General features: G+C 43.5%; 10 protein-coding genes across 11 annotated transcripts in view; 3 read left to right on the top strand and 7 right to left on the bottom strand.

Annotated features, from left to right (window-relative positions):
- RB195_025030 (uncharacterized protein) overlaps window positions 1-9575 on the top strand; it is a gene marked incomplete at both ends in the record, with an annotated part of 31687 nt that extends 22112 nt beyond the window's left edge. Inside the window, 2 exons of the mRNA XM_064213013.1 lie at window positions 1200-1311; window positions 9491-9575. Of these exons, the coding sequence (XP_064068894.1) occupies window positions 1200-1311; window positions 9491-9575 (197 nt within the window). The remainder of the gene's footprint in view (window positions 1-1199; window positions 1312-9490) is intronic.
- Window positions 2552-3103, bottom strand: RB195_025032 (uncharacterized protein; the record flags this gene model as incomplete). Its single annotated transcript, XM_064213015.1, has 1 exon — window positions 2552-3103. One exon carries the CDS (start codon window positions 3101-3103, stop codon window positions 2552-2554), a length of 552 nt encoding a protein of 183 aa, XP_064068896.1.
- RB195_025031 (uncharacterized protein) lies at window positions 5001-5330 on the top strand (the record flags this gene model as incomplete). The annotated part of the gene is made up of 1 exon (XM_064213014.1): window positions 5001-5330. One exon carries the CDS (start codon window positions 5001-5003, stop codon window positions 5328-5330), a length of 330 nt encoding a protein of 109 aa, XP_064068895.1.
- A 1497-nt stretch (window positions 9576-11072) lies between the features above and the next one.
- Window positions 11073-11693, bottom strand: RB195_025029 (uncharacterized protein; the record flags this gene model as incomplete). Its single annotated transcript, XM_064213012.1, has 1 exon — window positions 11073-11693. One exon carries the CDS (start codon window positions 11691-11693, stop codon window positions 11073-11075), a length of 621 nt encoding a protein of 206 aa, XP_064068893.1.
- Window positions 11694-12685: 992 nt separating this feature from the next.
- On the bottom strand, window positions 12686-12994 carry RB195_025028 (uncharacterized protein; the record flags this gene model as incomplete). Its single annotated transcript, XM_064213011.1, has 1 exon — window positions 12686-12994. One exon carries the CDS (start codon window positions 12992-12994, stop codon window positions 12686-12688), a length of 309 nt encoding a protein of 102 aa, XP_064068892.1.
- Window positions 12995-13083: 89 nt separating this feature from the next.
- RB195_025027 (uncharacterized protein) lies at window positions 13084-13791 on the bottom strand (the record flags this gene model as incomplete). Its single annotated transcript, XM_064213010.1, has 2 exons — window positions 13084-13387; window positions 13610-13791. The coding sequence occupies 2 exons, from the start codon at window positions 13789-13791 to the stop codon at window positions 13084-13086; spliced, it is 486 nt and encodes a 161-aa protein (XP_064068891.1).
- A 24-nt stretch (window positions 13792-13815) lies between these two features.
- Window positions 13816-14070, bottom strand: RB195_025026 (uncharacterized protein; the record flags this gene model as incomplete). Its single annotated transcript, XM_064213009.1, has 1 exon — window positions 13816-14070. The coding sequence occupies one exon, from the start codon at window positions 14068-14070 to the stop codon at window positions 13816-13818; it is 255 nt and encodes an 84-aa protein (XP_064068890.1).
- A 298-nt stretch (window positions 14071-14368) lies between these two features.
- On the bottom strand, window positions 14369-14908 carry RB195_025025 (uncharacterized protein; the record flags this gene model as incomplete). The annotated part of the gene is made up of 1 exon (XM_064213008.1): window positions 14369-14908. One exon carries the CDS (start codon window positions 14906-14908, stop codon window positions 14369-14371), a length of 540 nt encoding a protein of 179 aa, XP_064068889.1.
- Window positions 14909-15831: 923 nt separating this feature from the next.
- RB195_025024 (uncharacterized protein) lies at window positions 15832-16627 on the top strand (the record flags this gene model as incomplete). Of its 2 annotated transcripts, XM_064213007.1 has the most annotated exons (3): window positions 15832-15918; window positions 15980-16145; window positions 16560-16627. In XM_064213007.1, the coding sequence occupies 3 exons, from the start codon at window positions 15832-15834 to the stop codon at window positions 16625-16627; spliced, it is 321 nt and encodes a 106-aa protein (XP_064068887.1). The 2 variants fall into 2 exon arrangements, with proteins under 2 accessions (XP_064068887.1, XP_064068888.1); XM_064213006.1 differs by lacking the exon at window positions 16560-16627 and having other exon boundaries at window positions 15980-16357.
- Window positions 16628-16699: 72 nt separating this feature from the next.
- RB195_025023 (uncharacterized protein) lies at window positions 16700-18667 on the bottom strand (the record flags this gene model as incomplete). The annotated part of the gene is made up of 3 exons (XM_064213005.1): window positions 16700-16890; window positions 18332-18423; window positions 18495-18667. 3 exons carry the CDS (start codon window positions 18665-18667, stop codon window positions 16700-16702), a joined length of 456 nt encoding a protein of 151 aa, XP_064068886.1.
- Window positions 18668-18975: the final 308 nt, after the last annotated feature.

Genomic DNA, 18975 nt, shown 5'->3' with positions numbered 1-18975 from the left:
CAACTTAAGAAAATAAAATTAAAAGAAATAAAAGAAGAATTAAAGGATTAAAAGAAGAAGAACTATTCCGAGGCGGATGTGGTGCAGTCGGTTAGAGGTCAGTTGTAGCCACACGGTCAAGGGTTCGAAACCGCCCTAGTGCAAACCAAGCCTTTCATCCCTCTGGGGTTGATTAATTGGTACCAGATTTGTCTGGGAGGATAAAAACAGTGACTTGACACATCGGCTAGCCGCCGCAAGTCATTGTATATACCAATATGCGTACCAAAACCTCAACGTTTACGAATTCGCGTAAAACACGTTGGCGCATCCCAAGGGGATTGATAGGTTAGTGACTTCATCCCTTATCCTTTATTAGGGATACCCATAAGTAATCAATTGTTTTAGTGGCAAAAAAAAAGAATTTGCTTGCATTCAATTTCATCTTTGGTCGACCTGTATGATTAATCTCTGTCGTTATCCAGAACATCCTGCCAGCTTGCTGGTAGAGTTCCGATCCCCTGTTCATAAAATTTCGCTTCCCTTGGAGAAAAATATGATTCTAGATGAGCCCCAACTTCATCGATATCTTTGAAATTTTTCTTTGCGGTACCACTTTACTCCAAGAATGCCATTTGAAGCACTTATTTGTGTGTTGAGGAAGGAGAGCCAGGCTTGTTTTGGGATTTCTCGTAATGGTTAATCATTGCAAGAATCTTCGCAAAAAAATTCTTTGAAGAACTGCGAGGTTCAATAACGTTATGCGTACATCTTCCACTTCTAGTCCTTTCAAAAGTCTTTGTATTAGTGCAGTTGCCAAAATATCCACTGATTTTTTGTTCCTCATTTCAAGATTATTGAGCAAACACTGCTGAGTCTCCCCTGAAGTAGATTCTTTATTCTAACTGAGCGATTCATTGTTCATTCAATAAGAAGTGTCAGAATAATCATTAAGTCATCCAAAGGTTACTGCTCGTGGATCCTTCCATCTTGGTACTTGGATATGCACAAGAAAACTCGTCGTCTTTTCACAAAGAAAACAACTGTTGCACTGGCACAGAGAAGAGTACTTTTCAACGAACTAAACTTTTCTAATGTACTGGACTGCAACTTGAAAGCGTAACCTACTTGCCATGACAACAAAATAGAAATAAAACACATGTGCACTCGAACTTTTTCTGGAGAAAAATTATTATCGCCTCCAAGTAAATATCTTTCAGTCGATGTGTTCCCTTTGCAAAGGATCTCACGGTCACAACTCGCTCTTTCAACTCTTTTGGTTCCATATCCAAGAGTTGGGAAGCGAAGCACTAACGGCACGGATCACCAACTGTAAGTTTTGGACTCCAAAGTTAGGTGATATACAATTCAGGTCGATGCAAGATTTTTACAAGGTCGAAAAGTCGGAGAACAAGGACAATCGGGGAAAAAAGAATTTGTGTTCGCTGTTTCTCACTAAACATTAAAGACATCACCCCATGAATCTGGGGTGGTACGGATTTCAGGTGGAGAGTTCCTGTACGAGGTCGTAGATTATGGGAAGAAGGGTGATTCCGTCCATTCCTTCCTAATTGCCGTAAAAAACGGCCCGGAAGATGCGACGCCTGCACGAGGCTTCAATCGAACTCGTTGTAGAAAATAGCGCGCCGGAACGCTTGAAGCCATATTTTCCGGACCGTTTTTTACGGCAATTAGGAAGAAATGGACGGAATCACCCTTCTCTCCATAACCTACCACTCCGTATAGGCACCTGAAACCCGCACCACCCCAGATTCGTGAAGTGATGCCTTTAAAGGCAGCATTCAGGTAAACTGTCAAACATTCGGTATTCTCCAGTACAGTGTCACGATAATTCTTCGCCAGAAAACGAGAAAAACGCGGATCCGCGTCTTTTTCTTCTTTCTCCTCTATAACTTGATTTATTTCGCTCTATATCATCAAATGTGAATTATTGAAGGTATTGAAAGTAGACCCATATTCGAAGTAGACAGTTTGCTGACGAGGAAAGTATCTATCGAGTGGTGTTAAACTCAACTGAATTTATGAAATTCTCCTCCGGACTCCGACCACCCATAACGCAGACATTTGTCGCGACCTCAGAACGTACGCCAGACATCTCACCCCGCAACTGAGCGATCGTTCCACTCTTCTGATGCAACATTTACACAATTGTATTTGAAACAAATAGAGAGTGACGGCACATCCACAATATAGGTAATTATAAAAATTAGAATGAAGTGCTTTTAAGGGCCTGAGGAAAAGAAGAAATTGCGAGGAGAAAATGATTTGCTCTTCAACGTTTTAAAAAGGATAATTTTTGTTATTTCTTCCAAGGAAAACTACCACTTTTGTCCGTAGGGAATGCTTCCTCCAACGTTCATTTCTAGTTCTATCATTATATATTTTGCTGTAGGATTTGCTGGCAAAAGTAGCTATTGAATTCAGCTTCTATGGGCAGAAATATTTCCTCGTAAAGTTGTGGATTCTAAGTGAGGAGAAAACTACTTTTCCTCACGCTTTCAAGATCAATTCATTCTAATTTCTTATGATTAATTATTCTGTGGATGTGACGTTACTTTCTATTTGTTACAAATAATAATCTCATAATGTGACCGGCCCTACTATCCTTTGTTTTCAATATGTATTCCGCTGGGTCGCGAAGGCGGAACATTCCTCTCAAGTCGGAGCTGCGAAGACAGGCTAAGTGTTGTGTGCGCCGGTTAAACTTCAGAAAGAATCTCTCAAGGGCTCTGTGGGTAGTAAGTAGCTTCCTAGACGTGGCAGCGGTGTCTGCCCACGTCTCCGCTGCGTAACAGAGCGTTGGAAGAACTGTCGAGTCGAACAGATGAGCACGAAGATCTCGGTCCGTCAGTTGCTCCGTAGCTTCCCTGACGGCTGGGAATGCTGCCCATGCTGCTCTCATTCTTCTATTCAGTTCTTCCTTCAAGTCGTTTTCCATGTTCATAGAACGTCCGAGGTATACGTATGACGGAGCTTCCACGATTTGGTAGCCTTCAAGTTGTACTCCTCCGTCCTCGCAGTAGGCGTTCTTCATGAACTGTGTCTTCTTTCTGTTTATTCGCAGTCCTTTTCTCTTCACTGCTTCGTTCAATTCGTTGAGCATCGTTTCTGCTTCATTGGTACTGCTCGAAAAGAGAACGATGTCGTCCGCGAAACGAAGGCTCGAGAGAAATCTTCCATCAACACGTATGCCCCTTTCTTCCCAGGAAAGTGATCTCACTATCCATTGCAATGCAGCCGTGAACAGCTTCGGCGATATAGTATCGCCTTGTCGTACCCCCTTTCCAATGAGTATGGTGAGGGAGCGGTGGAAAAGCTGTATCTTCGTGGTGCATCGATCGTAGCAACTGGCTAATGTCCAAATCCGAGTAAGAAATGAAATATAGCAAAGTTGTGTATTTGATCTCGAAAAAATTATGTATTTTTCAGGAAAGAAGTTTAGATATCAAAATACTGTCGAAGATAAATAATTCTCCGATAATATTCCGTAGCAAACCTCTTCTTTTGATAAAACAAGTCTTTCACTCAACTTGAAATGTTCTACGTCTGAAAGCCATAGAACACTCTAATATACATATGAGTGGGGTACCAAAATGTTCACAATGCTTTCTTTACCCAATATTTACCTATAAATTTCCGTCTTTCGCACTTCTTTTGCACTAAGTGTCATATGTCCTCAAAGGGCAATTGTTTCAGAGTCTGAACCCTTATTTTGTAGCTGCTGATAGTTTGGAAAATGAGTGTTTTCATAGAAGTTTTTAACGCTTAAAATAAAATATACTTAAAATATAAAATGCTAATAATGCTTAAAATAAGTTATACGGACAGATCTTGTCATAACGAGTATATTCTTGTATACATGTACTGATATGCAGTAAAATGGATCAAGTTGTGAAGAAAAAACGACAGCTGCGCGCTCTCTTCGTTTTCTAGCGAAGAATCACCGTGGCTGCTGTACTGTGCATGATCGGGAAAGTAGTTTGCAAGTGTCGTGGCGAAAAGTTGAAAAACCTCACACAGAATCAAAAAGCAAAGATATCAGGAGCATGCAGACCGACCAGTTTACATGATGTAACAATTCACTACTCTCGTACAATTAATGAAATTTACTTTATGCGCTCTCACCTGATCGCTCTGGAGGCTCATTTCCTGGTTTCGCTGTAATGCTTGCAAAGCAGGGGCTGCGTATACAGAAATTTGTTACATCATGTAAACTGGTCGGGTCTATGCATGCTAAAAGTTTTCCAAAACGACAAAACGAGTTCCCCATATAAAAAACCTGATATCTTTGCTTTTTTGAATTCTGTGTAAGAGGTTTTTCAACCTCTTCGTGTCCCACGAACACTTGGCCAGAAAACTACTTTGGCCCCGATCACATGCAACAGTTTTTTTTTTTTTTTTTTATTTTTTTTTTTTTTTATATAAAAATTTTTTTTTTCTTAAATTTAGTAAAAAAAAAATTGGCCAACAGCAGCCACGGTGAAAGTCCAATTTTTACCTGTAGGCGGCGCCTTTTATTTGGCGCTAAAAAATATCCCCTTTTATTTTTATATTTTTTTTTTTTTTTTTTTTTAATTTTTTTTTTCACCTTTTACTAAACGCAATCAGGCAATTGAGTGTACCCATTTGGAACGTACGAGCTATTTAACCTGCACTGTTATTTGGCAAAAGCTTCCCATACATTGCAAAAAAGCGCTGTCCTCCAGTACCGTGCCAAAGCCCATACCATGAAAGATCGAATGCCTGAGGGAAACATGGAATCTTTGGCAACAAACATTCGTCTCGCAACACTGAACTGCTGGTCGCTGTCAAGTGAACTCCAACAAGCCGCTCTATCCAGACTAGTGCGATATCCGCATTCACCGTTTGCTGACATTGCAGGAAGTACACATCAGGGATCACCTTCTCATCAGTATAGACAATTACACCATATACGGCGGCGATGCTAATGAAAGGGAAGTAGAAGGCTGTGCAGTACCTGTGATGATGCAAACGCAAAGATGGGGCTTGAACAACAATTCGATTTGTTCGGAAAATGGTTCTATCCTGTGGAGCAAACATCGGACAACGGAAATTGTCCGATAAACATTTGCGAGCAGACGAATCTTATCATTGAGTCCATGTTTAAGAGGAATCACCGACGCCATCAGCTTACGTGGCAAGGGGCAACTCTTTTAGCACCAGAAGAGCAGCGAAAGCAGACAAGAACCTCCCTTTGTCAGATATCCGAAAATCTAGAGCGAGATGTCGCATTTGATTCTGACAACCGCCCAGTTCTTCTCAGCTTTACGATACCGTTCCAGAAAAGGTATCAGGGAGCTCAACATTAAATGAAGCTTGGCAGATCTGAAAAACGAGGAATGCAGAAAGAGGCTCCGCCAATGACTGTCAATATTGGACTACGGACCGAGAAGAGAGTGGATAACGCTGACTCTTCTAATAAATACATTCAGAACGGTAGAAAGAAAACGCTCCGGTATTAGCACCGAGGAATAAATTCGCATTTGCATCCGCGGAGACAATATCCACTCACAATGCTGCATGTGTAGCCCCCAACAATTGGTGACCTTAGCCAAGAAGAGCGTGTGAGAAGGAAGTCGCGCCATCAGTTGAAACGTAGTTGTGAGAACGAGTTGTCGTCAAGAGCAAAAGAGTTTAAAAAGGTGTGGGTGGATAAGAACCTGAGAAAAGCTTATACTCTGCTAAGGCAGTATAGCGGCAAGAAGAAGAGGTTTTTGCCTGTCCTGAACACTGCCAACGGAGTCGCTGTCAGGAAGGCAACCTTGCCCATCTGGAGGAAGCTTTGCTGAACCGATAACTGCCGTCAGTCCCTAAACTTGTGCGCGCCCAACGTCAGACATACATCGCGATCTGCAAAGAATCACAGACGGGGCCTGTGTTCAAAAAAATAAAGAATAGAGAATGTGGCGGAGACAATGGAATTCGCGCACAAATGCTGAGATCTCTTTCTCCTTCACAGACTCGTTAAATGACGAAGATCATCCGTTCAATGTGGATTGACGAAAGGACACGCCACTATAATTCCTCTCCACAAGAAGCTATCCGTTACGGAACACAGAAATTACTAAGGAATATCATTGCTGCGTGCAATGTACAACGTCTCCGAGTGGATCATCCTCTACAGACTAATCCGACCTCGCAAAGAAACCACCCGTGACGAGCAACATAGCTTTCGCCCTCGTCGATCTACGACTGATCAGCTGTTTATTGTGAGGCGAGTGATTGAAGTGTGGCAGCGGTATTCGAAGGCTCAACAGCTAGCTTTTTTTGGACTTCAAAGCCGCTTTCAACTCTCCTCACCGAAGTCCTTTTCTCTATGCTCTTCGTGCCGATGGCGTTCCAGAAAAATTTGTACGCATAATAAAAGACATAAATAGAAGAACAACTACTGCAGTCCGAACACCAACTGGATGTGCTACACCGTTCGAAGTTGAAACTGGAGTGAGACAAGGGGTCGTGGCGGGACCATTTCTGTCCATTTTTGCTGTCGATAACATAATGCGAAGAACAGTTGAGCAGTGTCCTGCCGATGTCACCTTAGCACTTGCTGCACCCCTATTGGCGGTTCTCTAGTACCCCGACGATGTAGTAATATTCACTTCTAGCAGCGCGAAGTTACAACATGTTGTTAGCCTTGTGTCGAAATTAGCTGCAACCTACAGATTGCGACTCCGCCCTGATAAATGCAAGCAGATGTGGGTCTCCTGGAAACCCTCAACGGGAATCAGGGTGGACGTACAACCTATCGAACTTGAGGATGGGTTCTGCTGTTTGGGCTGTATGCTAAAAAACAATGGCGAATACGAGGCAGATATTCAGTAAGGATGCGCTAAAGCTAATCCGGCATTCAACTGATTGAGCAATTACCTGTTGTTGACCTTCATCGTCAACGAAGTCAAGCTGAAAGTCTACCTATCGGCAATTCGCCCTATCATGTTGTACGGATCGGAGACTTGGGCAGCGCCGTCGAGGTGATGAAAAAGCTTGACTGCATGGAGGGAAAGCTGTTAAGACGACTGCTAGGCACCTTTTGTCTGATGGGGTGGTGTAACGAAGAACTTTACTCAAAAGTGGACATGGTGTTCCAGCGGATGACACGTCAACATCTTGTCCGACCTTCTGAACTAATCACGGAAAACCGTCTTCACTTCTTTGGTCACGTTATGAGTAGACCGTCTGATCGTCTTGTCCAAGTTGTCCTGAATATGTTTCCAGATCCTAGTTGGAAGCGACCCCTAGTCATGAAAGAAAGTTTTGGACGGAAGTGGTGGCAAAGGAAAATCTCAGTACACTTCGGGTTGACAGACATTTCAGTCGAGACGTGAAATTCCGCTGTTTGTGGAATAGCGACGGATGGAAGTAATGTATAGATTCTATGCGAATTCTAAATGAAGATCGAACAAGATGGACTTGGATATGTTCAAGGACAAGGCACCCCGGCGAAGATGCGATAGCTAGATTAGGCCGTAACACCCGCCCGCCAATTGAGGCAAAGTAAGTCAAGCCACTTGCAGAGCAAAACACAAGTCCCGAAACCACTGGAAAGAATCCAGCCTAGGAAAAATCCTCCAAAATTTCCCTTCAGTGAGTTCGTACTGGATCGGTCAAACATCATAGAAGAAAAAAACTTACTGCGCTGCACAACGCTGTTTTGTATCTTCCTCTTGGTCATATTTTTAATGCGTCGCTTATCTTCAGTGAAATCCTAACATTTGGAAAGAGGCACTTGCTACCGCAACACCCAAAAAAAAAAAAACAATTTTAATGCTCTCTCGAACTTTCGCCCCATCAGTATTGTATACTCCGCAAGCAAAGTTTTGGAAAAGATAATCAACGAAGAACTAAGCGAGTTGCTAACAACAGGAGATGTCATTCCTTTCGAACAACACGGCTTCCAATCTGGATTCTCCACTACTTCGCTATTGTCTGATTCGGTCTATGATTGGATGACCGAAGTAAACAGGGGGAAGTCAGTTGATGTAATATTAAACCTAAAGCGTCTGACATGGTAAACCACAAAAAGTTTCTCTTCAAACTCGGAAACTATGGAGTTCGCGAACAGTTGCTCAGTTGGTTGAAATCGTATCTTCAAGAACGGCACATAACTGTAAAGGTCCATAACATTTACTCCAAGCGTTATGCATTGCAAGCCGGCATTCCGCAAGGCAGTGCACTCTCGCCGCTCCTTTTCCTTGTGTACACTGCTAACTATCCCAGCTATTTGAAAATCCATCCCGACATGAAAGTTCAAATGCTCGCGGACGACATCAAAATATATTTTTCGTATCGACCTAATGACCAAATTTTCGCAAACAACGCGGTTTCCCTAGCAATCCAGAGATTGGTATCATGGTCAAGAAAATGGAATCTACCTTTAAATCCTTCCAAAATTATGGCGTTGCATTTCCGAGAGGCTCTTCAGATTACCTGCTTTTGCAATTCAACAACTATTCAATACCAAGAGCAAGTTCGAGACCTTGAGATAATAATTGATGAATCGTACGACTTCTCCACTCATTTTGACTTAGTCACCAAAAAAGCGCTGTCGTCTATTTTTGTATTCGTGCGGAAAGTGCACGTTAAGGACCCTTATTTACTAATATTTCTTTACAAGACATACATTTTGCCACATCTAGAATACGCCACGCCAGTATGGAGTCCATTCTTGAAGAAGGATATCAAAAGGGTAGAAAAAGTACAACGAAATTTCTTTAGGCTGATTTACTACAGATGCTTTCAAGACCCGGGTTACCCTGAAACACTTCCTTCCTATGAAATTCGACTTAACGCGCTGAAACTAAGGAGCTTGAAGTACAGACGAGTAGACAACGATTTAGTTTTGAGTTTTTGGATCTTACAAATAGTAGTTAAGCTAAAGGCAAGGCAGTATTGGATTTTCCGACCAACAAGCGAGAGAACAAGAAGCTTCAATTTGCACTACTTTAAACTCAGATGAAAACTCTTCTCAACTATGTTTAACTCCTTTTTCTGCAGAGTTGCGCCTTGGGTTAATCTACTTCCAGCTGAAGTTATGTCTTGTCCAAACTCGAGGATATTCAAAAGCAGGCTATCCAAAATAAATGCCCTACCTATTCTAGGTATGAGCGAGGCCTAAAATCTCATTGTTTCAGAGACGTGGAGCAAGTTCCTCCTCTAAAAATCGGCCACATTAAGCATTGGGATGACATGTGCTTTCAGCTCACAGTTTTAGTTCCTCTTTTTCTGTTGTTTATTATGACACTAGCTAGCTAAAATTCTGCCTTGATATGCTCCTTTTCAAATTCGTCCCTACAATTGGTCCTCATTCTCTCCTAGTGGTAGGAAGCCGTTCAAGGATAGCAAAGTTGGTCGCCCAAACCCTTGTATCCGTTTACGCAGTGTGAAATACTTGTTTAGAAGATAGGTGTCATCGTTGTGAACAGGAGTGAAGCACTCTTGATACGGTCTGTGAATATTCTTACACTTTCAGGTCAGCTCCAATACTACATGCCAAACGACTGTTTGCGACTGTCGGAAAAAGAACTTACATGTATGCAGCTCGTGTGGGAAAGTAGCCATCCGGCCACAGTAACATCTTTTTAAACCGGTGAAATTGGTTGGTAGCAGAATTATGAATAAAAACATTGTTGGATTATGAAAAATATTTAGTCTATGATGAACATTTTTGCATTCAAAATGCAGATTGATTTGGTAAGCTAAGCCAACTCGTTTCAAAAGATAGAAATGATTGAGGAAGTTGGTGTTTTTGTGCAATCTGAATGTCGCGATAAAAGCCGAGAATGCTTGCTAGTTCTCTTAGTCAGCGTATGTTAAAACTCTAGTAGGTAGGACTCTATTGACGAAAGGACATTTAAAAAAAAAAACAGAATTAATAGGGCGGCACAGACTGATATTTCATCCGAATGGAGGCAGCGAGATCGATACTTCGACATAAAATGTGGTCCAAGGTGAGTGTCCAGACAAATAGTGTTTGCGTAGAAGGTATGGTCTGAATCACACGAAACTAGTTAATACTTGAAATTTCGTATAGGACAACACAAATCACGTTTTTATTCTATACAGAATTGATGTTTTAGTTTCCTCTTAGCCTCAGTAAAACAGGTTCTAGGTAAAAAAAAAGTAAAAGAGGTCTGAGTTAGGTTTGAATACATGATATGGTGGTTGCATTATCTCACGACACCGACTTCATCGATTTATTAACTTTCCAACCAATATCGCTTATACATCATTGCCGTGCGGGGTTTTAATGTACGTTGATTACAAATACGTTGCTCATTTTAAGCGAGGATAATGGTCACAGAATTCATTGATTTAATCACGTTAATGATCTAAACTACTCATTAAACCCTTGGCAAAACTCTTGTTTTTGTCGAAAGTAATTGGTACCAGTGCAGTCAGCGTACGCTGAAATCTCTGAAGAAAAGGTCTCACCAAGTGTAAAAAGAAAACGCATAAAAGTCAAGGAATTAGTAAAATCGGTGTTTTCTCACAAAGCGGTTACTATATTCGGGATCATGCTATTCTTAAGCTAAAACCTAAGTTACAGTTAATTTTCCGCCCCATTTAAGGCAAAAGTAGGCGAAAACCAATAATATATATATATATATATCGTGAAATATAATAACGGGCTTATTTTGCGTGTGTGTCAGTTACGAAATTCGAAGAGAGGATGCGATAGGTCCACCGGCGGTGCTGTCTTCTCAGCGTTCTGAATGCAATTAGTGAAAGAGTCAGCGTCAATAGCTCTCTTCCTGGTCCGTAGTCCAATACCGACCGACAGCCATTGGCGGAACCTCTTTCTGCATTGCTCGTTTTTCAGACCTGTCAAGTCGAGCTTCGGTTAATTTTGATCTCCTCGATACCTTTCCTGGAACGATACCATAAAACTGATAAGAAAAATGGGTGGTGTTCGGAATCAAATGCGACATCCCAAATAGCTCTAGATTTTCGAATGTCTAACAAAGGACGGTTCTTGTCAGTAGGTAATCGAGCTGAAGCTTAAGAGTTGGCATCTTCCGCTTTCGCTGCTCTTCTGGTGCTAAAGGAGTTGTTTAGTGCCACGTAACGTGATGGCGTTGATGATTCCTCTTAAACGTAGATGCAATGATGAGATTCGTCTGCTCGCAAGTGTTTATCAGACAATTTCCATTGTCCGATGTTTGCTCCATGAGATAGAGCCATTTTCCAAGCGCATCGGACTGTTGTTCAAGCCCCATCTTTACATTCGCATCAATTCCAACAAATACGGCCTGCTGGCTTTGTATCTTGGATATCAACAATCGCAATCGCGCAAAGGCGCATAATGGCGACGTTGATCGAAACTCCTCTACCAGGTCGTTGTAATTGTTCCTCACAGCTATTGCGCAGCTTCTTACTTTCCTTTCATCAGCATCGCCGCGATAGATGGTGTAATTGTCTATACTGATGAGAAAGTAATCCCTGATGTGTGCTTCCTCAATGTCAGCAAACGGTGAATGCGGATATCGCAGTAGTCTGGATAGAGCGGCTTGTTGGAGTTCACTTGACAGCGACCAGCAGTTCGGTGTTGCGAGACGAATGTTTGTTGCCAAAGATTCCATGTTTCCCTCAGGTAATCGATCTTTCAGGATATGGGCTCCGGCACGATGCTGGACGACAGCAACTTTTTGCAATGCATGGGAAGCTTTTGCCATATAACAGTGCAGGTTATATAGCTCCTACGTTCCCGATGCGTTCACTCAAATGAGTTATTGTGTTTAGTAAAAGCAGTGCCATCACAAGCAGGTACCAATACAGGCTTGTGTGCGCGGCCACGTTTAATAAATAATTTAGAACGAAATAATATGATATAATAAATACTAATAAACCATGTTGAAATAGGGGTTAATATTAGCGGTTGAGCAGTGCAAGTTGTTGTTTCAGCACCATCTGCGCGTGTCTTGGTCGATCTCAAGCAAGCCGATGATGTAGTGACACTCGCTTCAAGTAGCGCCAAATTGCAGCGAAGCGCGACTGCAGGAAACAGCTTAGACGGCTGTTAAGCTGCTTTTGGCCAATTTTCTTTTTACCATACTGAAGTAGATATATATTTCCATATAGATAGATATAGATATAGATATAGATATAGATCACCTTAACTCCCGCCGGTCTTCGAAATGGTTGAGCGGGCGCCACTAATTCTTCCATTTGTCCCGATCACGTGCCAGAGTCGCCAAGTGTTTCCTCTTTTCGCGTGGGACACGAAGAGCATCATAATTTTCTTTGAAGGACTTCGTGAAGAAATTTAACTATCGGGTCGGCCGTCTTCCTGTAGTGCGCTTAATATCGCGGGAAACCCAGTTACCCACGGCTCTGGTCCAACGGTTGTCGGTAAAGCGCATCACGCGTCCCCGACCCACCTTATTTTGCTTTCCTCGGCAAACGGCTCTCTAATCTTCGGTTGCTGACACGCAGAATTTCGAGTCCCGTCTCTCACTTGTGTGGAACGGGATACTCCTAGCATCACTCTCTCAATTGCGCGTTCAATGATGCTCACCGAGTTCCCCTCCTGCATGTGAAATGCCCAGGTTTCCGAAGCATAGGTCAAAGCAGGAAGTACGGTGGTGTTGAAGAGATAAGCACGGAGCTGGGTGTTCTTGGTCTTCTTCAGTCCATTCTCCAGTCCTCGAAGCCCCTTATATGCTTCTCAAGTGGCTCGCTTACTGCTGCACAGCTCGGAGGTAAGGTCGTTCTTCATGTTCAATTGCCGACCCAGATAAACGTAGCTGGAGCATTCGGATATGTTCGTTCCGTTGAGCGTGAATGGGGCATCCGAGACCCATCCGTTGCGCATGAACATCGTCTTTTGCAGATTCAGCTGAAGACAGATGCATCCACATGTTTCATCAAATTCGGTCAGAATTCGTTCGGCTTGGCTAATGCAAGGTGTTATCACTACGATGTCATTAGCAAAGCGCAAATAGTGTAGCTGCCGACCATCAACCTTCACTTCCATGTCCTCTTACTCGAACTTTCGCACTGCGTTCTCGAGGGTGGCTGTGAATATTTTTGGTGAGATTATATCACGTTGTCGGACCTCCCTCTTCACGTCATGATGATGTTCTTGTAGAATGGCGAAATTCCGGTCGTGAAGTTACTGTACAACTCTCGAAGTACCTTTATGTACTGAGTAGGGATACCTTGGTCGTCCAAGCCTTCCACGACCGCATCCGTCTCAATTGAGTCGAAAGTCTCCTTCAAGTCGATTAAGGTGAGACAGAGTGACAGCTTGTACTCTCGTGATACCTCGATGAGTTCCAAAACAATGTGGATCTGGTCAACCGTGCTGGATCCTTTTCGAAACCCTGCTTGTTCGCATGGCTGTCTTTCGTCCAAGACTTTTTCAATCCTATTAAGAATCACTCTTGTAAAAGGTTTGTAGATGACGGGCAGTAAGCAGATTGGCGATAGGTTCCGATGTCATATGAATCTCCTTTCTTATACAACCTTGCACTCCGACAGGTAACGTGTAAAGAGCCTCGCCAGGGTGTTGATGAGTGCTGGCGAAAGGTTCTTCAGGTGTTCTGGTCTTATTCTGTCGGGACCGAGTCCCGTACGATTTTTTACCGACATGATAGCATGTCGTACTTCGGCCGGGAGAACCTCTGGAATGACATGTCCGTCATCCCTTAGATGGTGAAGAGGCAAGTTGACATAGCTGTCGAAGAGATCAGAGTAGAAGTCGTAGATGATTTTCTCCCTTCCCTTTCTCGAAGCAGTGGTTGTTCCTTTCGTGTTCCGAAAAGCAGTCATCTTCGCCTTGCGATTGGCGAAGTCTTAACGGTCATAGTGGATGCTTTTATCCGCCTCTGCAGCTTCAGCCATCACTTCTGCTCTTCTCTCTTTGAGGTATTCTTCTACCGATTCTCCGCAAAGCCTTGCGAGCTTGGAGGTGAGTTCCTGGTTGCCTGCTTCTCGTGCTGCTCCACGCTGGCATATCAGCTCAAGATAGGCGTCCCTTGGTGGTTTTGAAACTATCAGCCTTCTTCGTGAAGCCGTGAAGGTGTTCAACGAACCGGTCGTATTCCTCATTTATAATGTCCATTGCGGAATCTTCCCAAAAGCCGGCTAGCGTAGCGAAGAGATCCCAGTAGATGATAGTTCTGAGACTTCGCTTTCTGAACTTGCCGGCTTTCTCTTCTCTCCTAGCGAACGAAAATCTTCTTCGGTGGAGGCGATGGTCCGATCCCGTATAGAACTCTGGCACAACAGCGACGTCCGTCAGGAAGAGCCTTTTACTGACGATGATGTGGTCTATTTCATTACGGTACACTCCACAGGGTGACTCTCACGTCCAACGTAGAGAGGAGAGCTTCTGGAATTGCGAGTTCTAATGGATGGTCTTAGTCGTCATGATAAACTCGGGGAGCCTCTCCCCCTGTTCATTCCATTGTAGGCCGTGGGTTCCGATGTGAAGTTCCTCAGGCGTTCTTCTTGGGCCAATTTTGGCACTGAAATCGCCAACTATGACTTTGTAGAAAGCATGATCTTCTCGGTAAAACTTCTCCAGTTCCATATAGAAAGCTTCGACTTCTTCTTCGTAGCCTGATGTTGGAGCGTAAGCGACCAAGATAGTCAAAGCTGGTGTTAGACCACAAATTCTCATCCACTGACGTCCATTTCCAAGTTGTTCGAAAGAGTCGATGTTCTTTGCCATACTCGTGTTGAGGAGGACGCCAACTCCACCAACACCTCCACTGTCGCATATTCCTACGAACAGTTCATCTCCAGTTTCATATACGGCGTTGAGAGGGTGGCGTTGTCTCGTCTCGGTCAATCCGATGACGTTGTACTTAATCTTCTTGGCTTGCATCATCAGATCTTCCATGGCCGATGCAAACGTACGTGCGTTATAAGTACAGATCGTCATCCTAGTCCTTTTCCGTTTCCTTAGCCTATATGACTTCTGCATCCCCGTTTTTCCTAGCGCTACCGTACCAGGATTTCCTCCGGAATCAGGAAACTCTTTTCTATTACTGTGACGTGGGTAAAATTTTAAAAACACATGGGCGGGTTGCGAGGCTCTAGTCCCACGAGTTTTTGGGAGAACGTTGCGTTCTCCTGGAGTAAATATGTGAAGCTTACTTGTTGGAGGCGACTCCAAACCGTCTCCCTTGCACCTCCCAGTCACTTGATTACAGGCTTTTGGCTGGACCGATGTGCGGGATACGGCAGTATTATGGTGGTGAGACCTTTCTTTCAGAGATTTCAGCGTACGCTGACTGCATTGGTAGCAATTACTTTCGACAAAAACAAGAGTTCTGCCAAGGGCTTAATGAGTAGTTCAGATCATTAACGTCATTAAATCAATGAAGTATGTAATCAATATCCCCGTTTAAAATGATCATCATATTTCTAATCAACGTACATCAAAATCCTGCACGGCAAAGATCAATCAACGAAATTGGTTGGAAAGTAATTAGTCGATGAAACCGATGTCCTGAGATAATGTAACTACAATAGCAGGTGTAAAAATCTTTTGCCAATTCTTATCAACACCTTGGCAAACGCTTCAAACCTTACCTGTCAGAATGCAAGGTCCTTAAACACTGGAAGACCAGCGAGATCGTGTTGTTGTACAAGAAGGGAGATCCATATGACATTGCCATCTATCACCCAATCTGCTTTGTATCCGTCATCTACAAGCACTTCACAATTGTGGTCCTTGACACGATTGAAAAAGTGTACGATGAAGGACAGCCATGCGAGCAATAAGGGTTTCAAGAGAGATTCAGCACAACTGACCACATTCACACGGTTTCAAAATTCATCGAGGTTTCGTGAGAGTTCAAGATGCCGCTCTGTCTCACCTTCATCGACTTGAAGAAGGCCTTCGACTCAGTTGAGACGGAAGCGATCGTGGGACCTTGGACAACTGAGGTATCCCTACTCAGTACATAAAGGTACTTCGAGAGTTGTACCAAATGATCTCATCCTGCAGGGACCGGGTGCAGAACGATTTCTTACCGACATGATAGCATGTCGTATCTCGGACGGGAGAACGTCCATCATCCCTAAGATGGTGAGGAGGCAAGTGGATATGGCTGTCGAAGAGATCACAACAGAACTCGTGGATCATTTGATCCGTTCCCCTTCTCGATGTAATGGTTGTCCCATTTGGGTTCCGGAGAGCACTCATCCTCGTATTTCTATTGGAGAATTCTCGACAAGCGTAGCGAATGCTCTTTCTTGCCTCTGCAGCTTCAGCCAGCACTTCTGCTCTTCTCTCTTTGAGGTGTTCCTTTATCGCTTCTCTGCAAACCATGCGAGCTCAGGCGCGACTTCTTGGTTGCATGCAGCTCGTGCAGCTCCACGCTGACGTATCAGCTCTAGAGTTTCCGGAAACCGGCGTCTCTTGGTAGTTTTAGATCTATTCGCCCTCCTCGTGCAGTCATGAAGGTGTTCAACGAGCCGATCGCATTTCTAAGAAAAAAGGAAAAAAGAAAATCTTTGCCAGAGAAGGCGTTGGTCCAATCTCGTAAAAAAAAACTTTGGAATCCGACAGGCAAACTCTTTTACAGGCGATGATGTGATCAGTTTCATTGCGGCACCTCCACCGGGTGGCTCCCACCTCCAGCGTAGAGATTAGAAGTTGTGGGAAGGTGAGTTCTCATAGGTGGTCTTAGTCGTCATGATAAACTCGGAATGCCTCTCTCCCTCTTCATTCCATTGATGGCCGTAGGTTCCGATGTGAAGTTCTCCAGGTGTTTTTCTGGGGCCAATCGGCGTTAAAATCACCAGCAGTGCCCTTGTAGACATGGTCTTCTCTGTAGAACTTCTTTAGATCCGTACAGAAAGCTTCGACTTCTTCTTCGAAGTTCCTCAGGCGTTCTTCTTGGGCCAATTTTGGCACTGAAATCGCCAACTATGACTTTGTAGAAAGCATGATCTTCTCGGTAAAACTTCTCCAGTTCCATATAGAAAGCTTCGACTTCTTCTTCGTAGCCTGATTTTGGAGCATAAGCAACGAAGATTATCAAAGTTGGCGTCGGACCACATCTTCTCATCCGCAGACGTCCAATTCCAAGTTATTCGATAGAGTATATGTTCATTGCCATACTCGTGCTGACGAGGACGCCAAGTCCTCCAACTAATCCACTGTCGTATGTTCCTAAGAACAGTTTTTCTCCAGTTTCATATACGGCGTCCAATGAACGGCATCGTCTCGTCTCGGTCAGTCCGATGATTTCTTACTTAAACTTCCTGGCTTGCAACACCAGATCTTCGTTATAAGTTTAGATCATCATCCTAATCGTTTTACGTTTCAGTATGCTAGATGACTTCTGCAGCCCCGTCCTTCCTGGCGCTACCGCACCAGGCTTTCTTTCGGAATCAGTAGACCTTTTTTTATTACTATGTGATGCATGTAATTTTAGAACCCATGGGCAGGTGCGGGCCTTTAGCCCATGAGTTTTTGGGAGAACATTGCGTTCTCCCGGAGTGAACAGGCCGTCTTACTTGTTGCAGACGACTCCAAACCGCCTCCCCTGCACCTTCCAGTCACTTGAATGCAGGTTTTTTGCCGGACCGACGTGAGGAAAGCACTAATATTAAGATTCGATCCTGATAGAGCAGAAACAAGGAGATCACTTCTGAACCCACCTGCGTTTCAGGACAGCTACAGTGTCGTTTTTGGTCCGCGATTAGCCCCCTATGCACCAGCCAAGGATGCAACATGTAGCATCGCGACGAACTGGCTATGGTCCCTCTTGTGAGGGAGATCCCGATAGTTCAGATAGCGTTTGATGAATGGAAAAAGGTTGGCGAACCAGGCTTTTTTTTTATCTGAACCGAAAAATCAAAACGTCTCATTCTGTCTTATTTATGCCGTTCTTTTTTTTCATCATTTGCTAATTGTGTCATTAATTTATTTAAGGAAAAAGTCAACAGTTAGTCCTCCCCGTTGGAGATGCGTCAACGCTTCAGTGGATTGGATTACGAGTAGTAGAGGTTGGTGAATGCGCAGATCTTTCAGAACGAATCTAGTACCAAATTGCCGAAGCGAAGGGATGGAAGACATCACTGACCTTCTGCGGTGTCAATCCATTCATGGCGTAGCGGTCACCTTTTACCAAAGCGTTAAACGTAGATTAAAAAGAAAGCAGAGTAGTAAAACTGAACTTGAGATAACCAAATAATTCTCAAGAAGGTGGATTAAAAATTGACAGGAAATCGCTGATTAAATAGTAGCTGGAGGAAACTATTCTTTTCGAAGAAACCTTTCCTATGGAAATGAAAAAAGGTGGATTTCCGCAGTAGCACAAATATAACAAATTTCATCTGGTAAATTCACTAATGGCCCTTTTAACGTCGCACATCTTATGGGTGTAAATTTCCGCCTTGTTTAGCAAAGTAATGCTTCCATTCCTCTTGACTTTCTGATTCCTGAAAATGGTGACACTTTTTCAGTAGTAACTACAAGCTAAAAAATAAAAGGTTAAGTGTTCAGCGTTAACCAGTCCTCTTGGGATGCGCCATGTTCCGATCTCGGAACACAATAATTAATAATCCTTAATATCCATTGCCAACCCTGGCGAGGCTCTTTACACGTTATCTGTCGGAATGCAAGGTTCCTAAACAGTGGAACACCAGCAAGACCGTGTTGTTGTATAAAAAGGGAGATCCACATGACATCGGCAACTATCGTCCAATCTGCCTACTGTCCGTCATCTACAAGCTCTTTACAAGAGTAATCCTTAATAGGATTGAAAAAGTCTTTGATGAAGGACAGCCATGCGAGCAAGCAGGGTTTCGAAAAGGATTCAGCACGATTGACCACATTCACACTGTTTCGAAACTCACCGAGGTATCACGAGAGTACAAGATGCCGCAATGCCTCACCTTCGTGGAATTAAAGAAGACCTTTGACTCAGTTGAGACGGAAGCGGTCATGGGACCTTGGACAACCGAGGTATCCCTACTCAGTACATAAAGGTA

Source organism: Necator americanus, chromosome X (genome assembly GCF_031761385.1).
Source record: "Necator americanus strain Aroian chromosome X, whole genome shotgun sequence".
NCBI lineage: Eukaryota > Metazoa > Nematoda > Chromadorea > Rhabditida > Ancylostomatidae > Necator > Necator americanus.
This window is presented reverse-complemented; position numbering and strand designations above follow the sequence as displayed.